The 7,618-nt window shown below is 38.9% G+C and overlaps 1 protein-coding gene and 1 pseudogene across 4 annotated transcripts in view; one reads left to right on the top strand and one right to left on the bottom strand.

Annotated features, from left to right (window-relative positions):
• The first annotated feature begins 7 nt into the window (after positions 1-7).
• Positions 8-856, top strand: LOC123971034 (annotated as a pseudogene).
• Positions 857-4,519: 3,663 nt separating this feature from the next.
• il12rb1 (interleukin 12 receptor subunit beta 1) overlaps positions 4,520-7,618 on the bottom strand; it is a 23,763-nt gene continuing 20,664 nt past the window's right edge. For 2 of the 4 annotated variants that reach the window (XM_046049689.1, XM_046049690.1), the window contains exon 16: positions 4,522-6,338. In XM_046049689.1, coding sequence (XP_045905645.1) covers positions 6,009-6,338 — 330 coding nt within the window. In that variant the 3' untranslated portion in view covers positions 4,522-6,008. Of the gene's footprint in view, positions 6,339-7,618 lie in introns of all 4 variants that reach the window. The other 2 variants (XM_046049688.1, XM_046049687.1) reach the window with 2 other exon arrangements.

Genomic DNA, 7,618 nt, shown 5'->3' with positions numbered 1-7,618 from the left:
CTTTCATTGTTATGCAGATGATACTCAGTTATATCTATCGATCAAGCCAGATGAAACTCATCAGTTAGCTAAACTTCAAATGTGCCTTCATGATGTTAAAACCTGGATGACCTGTAATTTTCTAATGTTAAACTCAGATAAAACTGAAGTTATTGTTCTGGGGGCCTAAGGACCTCCGTGACGCATTAACTAAGATAAGTAAGTTTCCCTTGATGGCATCGCCCTGGCCTCCAGCACCACTGTGAGGAATCTTGGTTATCTTTGATCAGGACATGTTGTTTAAGTCTCACATTAAGCAAATTTCAAGGACCGCCTTTTTTCACCTACGAAATATTGCGAAAATCAGGAATATCCTGTCTAAAAATGATGCAGAAAAACTAGTCCATGCATTTGTTACTTCTAGGCTGGATTACTGCAATTCTTTATTATCAGGCTGCTTGAAAAAGTCCATTAAGACTCTTCAGCTGATCCAGAATGCTGCAGCACGTGTTCTGACAGGAACCAGGAAAAGATATCATATTTCTCCTGTTTTAGCTTCTTTGCATTGGCTTCCAGTAAAATCCAGAATAGAATTTAAAATCATTCTTCTTACCTACAAAGCTCTTAATGGTCAGGCACCATCTTATCTAAAAGAGCTCATAGTACCTTACTACCCCACCAGAGCACTGCGCTCCCAGAATTCAGGGTTACTTGTGGTTCCTAGAGTCTCCAAAAGTAGACTAGGAGCCAGAGCGTTACAAGCTATCAAGCTCCTCTCCTGTGGAACCAGGTTCCAGTTTGGGTTCAGGAGGCAGACACCATCTCCACATTTAAGAGTAGGCTTTAGACGTTCCTCTTTGATAAAGCTTATAGTTAGGGCTGGCTCAGGTGAGTCCTGAACCATCCCTAGACTAGGCCTAGACTGCCGGGCGATTTCCTATGATGCACTGAGCTCCTCTCTCGAGGCAGATGACAGCCCACCCTGAGCCATGGTTCTGCTCGAGGTTCCTGCCTCTTAAAAGGAAGTTTTTCCTTGCCTCTGTCACCTAGTGCTTGCTCTTGGTGGGATTGTTGGGCTTCTGTAAATAACATCACAGAGTATGGTCTAGACCTGCTTTTTTATGAAAAGCGCTGTGAGATAACTGTTGTTGTGATTTGGTGCTATATAAATAAAATTGAATTGAATTGAAAATAAATAGATTGTTGCATGGATGCTTATTAGCTGCCATTTGCTGACAGATTAATAGTAAATCATTAGATAAACCGTTGAAACTAACCGCATTACTTCAAAGCTTTTAGAGTTGAAACAAGAGTGTTAAATAACACCTGTTTGCGTGTTAATAATCACATACCGCAGCGCTATTGACCTGTAGGTGTGAGGATGATATAGATCCTGTTTTCCACTTGACATCAGCAGAAACAACAGCAAGCCCTGAACTGAATCTAAAATGGTATGGTTTCAGAAGTCATCAAGGAAAATTCATGTCATTTGTTTACAGCCAATTTTCAAGTACAAACCTTGTGTCTGTGTTGTCTTTGCAGAACCAGATACACTTTGAAGTTTTAAAAAAAAATTTATACCCAAAAGACACAAGGTTACCTCACTTATTAGAAACACAGAACTCAAGAGCAAGACAGACTTCTTTGTAGTTTGTTTGCTTGGTGAGCATTACTGTTTTTACTGTTTGTCTTCCCTGTCAAAGGTTTGTCCATCTTACACTTGTTGCTTTGCTGTTTGAATAAATCTTGCTAACATGAATATCTTGTTAGCCTTGCTAACATCAGAGCATCGTAAACTACATATTCATGCCAAAGGCTTCCAGCTGGTACTTGGCTTCAGCTACAATAAAAAAAACTCTGCCCACGAGCCCCCACCTGAAAAAAACAAACATAGAGGAAATGCCCAGTGTGCAGTATGCAGTGAGCTCCTCAACAAATACTTCTGTTGGATCTCTGCAACGATTAGTGAACTCCCTACTCTTTGGGACTATGTGACTAATGTTTTTGTTTAAGATGACTAGGTTCTGTCATATTCCACAAGGCATAATGTTACAGCTGATTTGTCAGATAAGCTTGATGCAATGTAATGTAATGTATTGTAATGTAATGTATGTAATGTTTCTTTCCATACAAAGAACAGCAGATATTGATCAAGTGTTTTTCTCGCTTTTTCAAACCATATATCCCACACAGAGTCTTGACTTGCAGACTATACATACACACATTTCCCTCCCTCATATTTACATTTTGCGGGGGATTTTCCCATTTCTTAGCCTGGTTTTACATCTTTGAATCGCTGCCCAAATCTCAGATTTCTTCAGCAATTTAAAAAATAAAATTAATTGAAAACAAAATGGTAGCTTAATTTTAAAATCAGGCTAACCTTTTTCAGGTGTTCAAACCAGTTACATTCCTGCTAGATTCACCAATCATTTAGTGGAACAACCACACATCTTCCCTTCCCAGATGCTTTCCCCTCTCTGCCTAGTTGTGGTGGAGGCCAGTCCACTGGAGGAAATAATAATTCCCTGCAGATTTTATTGTAAATTAAATACACCCCAGACTGCTTAGAAATGTTCTGTGTGCTAATAATAAACCCTCAAACTGTGACATATTGAATACACAGACTCAGCTGGGGTGATGAGATACAAGTTTCTGATTTCAAAACTGCAGCTGACACTGCCCTCTGGTGGGAATGAGTCACAGTACAGATGGGAAAGCAGACTGAATTCAAGGCATGGCAAAGCAAGTTTATTTTATAGCTCATTTCAACAACAAGGTACTTCAAAGTGCTTTACATAAAACATAAAAGCAACAGGGAAACATGAAAAAGTTTTAAAAGAGTTGAATAGAAAATAAAAACAGGATCCTTAGTAAAAACCCTTTTATTCTACCTGCTGTAGCTGTCTCTTAAACTACCTTGTTATTTAATCTGACTCAGATTATATTATTTTCTTTTTAAAATCAGAAGGGAGGGAGGACATACCTACAAATAAAACAAGTCAGCCGAGGCCTCTATCCTGCTGGACAAAGGCTCCAACATATGACATGAATGAAACACTTAAGTACTGTATTACATTTACTCATTTAGCTGACGCTTTTATCCAGTGTGACTTACAATTGCTATACATACTAGTTGCATGCCTCTGGAGCAACTAGGGGTTAAGTGTCTTGCTCAGGGACACAATGATGGATGTGTCACAGTGGGGGATTGAACCCAGGTCTCTCACACTAGAGGCATGTGTCATCCACTGCGTCATCACCACCACCCTATTACAGAGTATTAATAGAGGAAACCAGCATAATGTGCATTAAGGGCAACACCTATTGTATGACAATAAAGTCAAAATAAAACTCCAAATGCTGTTCAACTACTTTAAATATTAGTGACATGACTGAATCTAAAGGTGCCCATTGCACATCCCTTCCTTTTGGACAGCTCATAGTATAGAGACAAACATTGTTTTCTCTTGGTGTTGAAAGACCACTGGTAAACCAAACCACTACATACATTATGTTATAACATCTTAATCAACCAACTGATGCATTTGGCAGACATCAGCTCCCTGTCTGTTCGGTTTTTAATTTACATATTTGGTCTCACAAGACAACATCTAATTTCTTCTCATTGAAAACTGATGCCAGACACTTTTACCTCTTCTGTTCTTCAATCCAGATAATCTCAAAACATCCTGAAATTAAATCTGGATCAATTGTAACCAATAGTGGACCAATCAACATGACATTATTTGACCATTTAAAACCAAAGGGGGAGCCAAGAGCCTACAAGGGCCTACAACAAGCTCCAGCTTGCCATAGGCTCTTTAGGAGCATTTCCAATGGTGGGTCACGGACGATAATTGCTCAATTTGTGTGACAAACATAAATGTGAAATTTTTTACTTTTGAGAACCAGAGGTTGGGACCAGGAAAACCTGCTGTGGTAAGCTGTATGGAGCCTCTGAATCTGAAAAGATGAGTCCTGCTTTTTATTTTGATGTGTTTCCCTTGGAGGCTACAAGTACTTTGCAAGTTATTCAGCTATGAGCTGCATGAAAATGAATGAAGAAATTACCAATGATTGCAACTTTGCTTAATTTGATGCATTTTCAAAACAACTCCGACCTGCTTTATTCCACAAGAAAGGTACCAGCATCATAATTTACAAAATGAAAATGAGTGAGAAACTCAGTGTTTACTGAGCTCTTAAGCTAAGCTAACTGGCTGCCCATCTTGGCTTCATATTTTTCATCTAGACATGAAAGTGGTGTCAATCTTCACATCTAACACTTGGTGAGAACGAGAAGAAGCATATTTACATTTTTCAAATGTAGAACAATTGCTTTAAATAGTTGTTATTAAGATGCATCTTTACATCTCATGTCACCAACATTGTGCCCTGTCATGCATCTCAGGATGTTATTATTTTATTAACTTATAGAGGAACGTCATAAATACTCAAAAATTCTGTGTAAATACTTACTGAAATACACCATATAGGTAGAATTTAACAATTAAGTATAGGTATTAAACCTTGATAAATAAGCTCTGGGAACTATGTCTTTGCTATAATGAATACACACATAAACACAAGACAGTGGTATCTGTTTTGGTATCTGTATTGTATTTTTTCACACATTACATTTATCAGATGTTGGGCATGATTGTCTGTGGTCAGGACAGATGATTTTAATCTTGATGTGGTAAGATGAGAGATTAAACTGTGGCTGTCAACAGAGGGACGTTCTTGCTGATTTCACTCTTCTCAAGCAGGCCTCAAATAAAAATGACAGGCACCAGAAAAAAACACCTTGCAGCGTGGTGGAAAATTCTGTTAAGTGTCATCATTTCTTACAAAATCGACACTACATGTTCTAATTCAAACGGGGTAGACTGAAACACTACAGAAGTTTCTTTGGTTATGAGTAATCTAGCATTTCACCTTGCATGTGCTGCCTCATTTAAGGTCTTATGGTCTTTTTGCGACCACTTCCTGTCACATGTTCAACTCTTGACAGGCTCACTTTTGTGCTGCTGAGCTATCACATACACTGGTTCTCTGTTTTTGCAGCATCAGGTTGGTATACTGACCAACAATGTGTCAGACTCTTTATGGTTGTTTTATTGGTGTATCTCTTATCGTAGGTATAAGTATAGATATAACATTTTATGGTTTGATAATATTTTATTTTATTTTATTGATTTTCATTGAGATTGAGCTAGACACGGACAAAGACAGAAGTTAGGGACATATCACTACCATTATTCAGCGACTACTGAATCGTCCCAATAATTTTGACCAAAACATCTAAATAGAACCGCTGTTCCATCAGTGTCTAGTCAATGTATTAAGTACATAAACAGTTAACAGTCAGATGGAAATTAGCAAGAGAATAATGATTTCTACTGAATTCATTTATCATTGATGTGCCATTGACACAAGTGCCCCCTCCACTGTTGACACGAAACCTACATCCTTGGATCTAGGTATAGCTGCTGACAAAAGCAAGAGTCTACAGTTCAGAGTTCATCCTCTGAGGATCATTAATGTCTGTCAAACAGTTGTTTAGATATTGGACCAAGTGGTGGACCTACTGATAGACCATCCCCAAAGAATACCACTAAAATCAAATGTGTCTATGATGAGATTTTTGAACACCTAAAACATGCAAAAAGTTGAAAGCATAAAAGTCTAAACCAGGATTTGCTCTGCACAAATAAAAAAAGGTTTATTGGCACAGGCATTGACAAAGCCTGTGAATGGTTAACTCTTCTGCTTTTGTATACTGGCGTCCTTATATAAAAATGTCACATGCAAAACTCAACATGAAAATTCAACATATATTTTCATTTTAACAAGACAATTTTAGATTAGAACATTGCAAAAAGACAATATACGCTCAAAAAGATAAAACTATTAGAACATGAAAAGTATTTGTCCAGTCTTTCATGTCAACAAACATGTGAACCCTTAATAGTTTTGTCCAAGTTTGTGCTTGTGAGGCAGTAAAACCCTCAGTGAAATCCATTTTAAGGCGAATCTGTCTTCACATCAAAAACCAAACCATTCCTGAATATCAGCATGGCGATCTCGTTGTCCACCTGTTCCAGATCTGTAATTTCTCCTAGAGTGGACCTCCTTAGTACCTGAGCTGTGGAGCTGTTATTCAAACACTCATCGCTGGTTCCTCCTGACATCCGTGAATCACCCCTCACATTCTCAATGTCCTCGTCAGTGCCATCATCCCACTCTCCTGCAAGGTCAGTGATCTCCTCTGCGTCTTCGGAGACAGACTTGCCCTCTGGGTGTAGCTGGTACAGCGTCAGCTCATCCACCTCCTCTTTTTCCTCCAGCATCTCCTGTTGTAGGTCACATTAGCAAAGGGCAGTAAGATTCAAGATTCCACGTTATTTTCATATGCCAGAGAATAAACTTCACTTCAATAATGTTCTTTGCTTGCTGCCCCCTTTCAAAGAAAACTCAGACAAAGTAGAACAGAAGGAAAGAAAATTACTATATTATATCAGAACAACAAATGTAAACCTCAGTGTGGTGCTATAGGCAAAGTCAAGCAATCACCAAGTCACTAGGGTTCATCTTCATCTTTTAGGACGCATGAATGTTTGGGAAAAAATGTGTGTCAAAATGAATATTTAATTTAATTTATTGGACAGTTTTAAGAGCAAGTGAGGTGTAGACGCTCCTCTCTCTTCACTTAAAGCTGGAGTAGGAAATTGATTTCAGAAGCTAGCTATCTCTTGCTAATTCTCCAACATTGCCTACCCCAGATTTAACTCTCTTGACATATCTTCTAAGATACACTGCACTGAAAGATGCTGCAGAGTCGGTGTCAATATCTGTTTGATCAAAATGTAAATGCTGCAATGGACTGGCGACCTATCCAGGGTGTACCCTGCCTGTCGCACAATGTCAGCTGGGATTGGCTCCAGTCCCCCGTGACCCTGTACACAGGATAAGCAGTTGACTATGAGTAAGTGTGAGAGTGAGAGCCATCGGTCATATGTCTTTTTGGGAGTCACTTGCAAATGAATGAATGTCATTTACAGTGCCTTGCGAAAGTATTCGGCCCCCTTGAACTTTTCGACCTTTTGCCACATTTCAGGCTTCAAACATAAAGATATAAATATATGTTTTTGTGAAGAATCAACAACAAGTGGGACACAATTATGAAGTGGAACGAAATTTATTGGATATTTCAAACCTTTTTTAACAAATAAAAAACTGAAAAATTGGGCGTGCAAAATTATTCAGCCCCTTTACTTTCAGTGCAGCAAACTCTCTCCGGAAGTTCAGTGAGGATCTCTGAATGATCCAATGTTGACCTGATGAATGATGATAAATAGAATCCACCTGTGTGAAATCAAGTCTCCGTATAAATGCACCTGCTCTGTGATAGTCTCAGAGGTCCGTTTAAAGCGCAGAGAGCATCATGAAGAACAAGGAACACACCAGGCAGGTCCGAGATACTGTTGTGGAGAAGTTTAAAGCCGGATTTGGATACAAAAAGATTGCCCAAGCTTTAAACATCCCAAGGAGCACTGTGCAAGCGATAATATTGAAATGGAAGGAGTATCAGACCACTGCAAATCTACGAAGACCCGGCCGTCCCCCTAAACTT

Source organism: Micropterus dolomieu, linkage group LG05 (assembly GCF_021292245.1).
Source record: "Micropterus dolomieu isolate WLL.071019.BEF.003 ecotype Adirondacks linkage group LG05, ASM2129224v1, whole genome shotgun sequence".
NCBI lineage: Eukaryota > Metazoa > Chordata > Actinopteri > Centrarchiformes > Centrarchidae > Micropterus > Micropterus dolomieu.
This window is presented reverse-complemented; position numbering and strand designations above follow the sequence as displayed.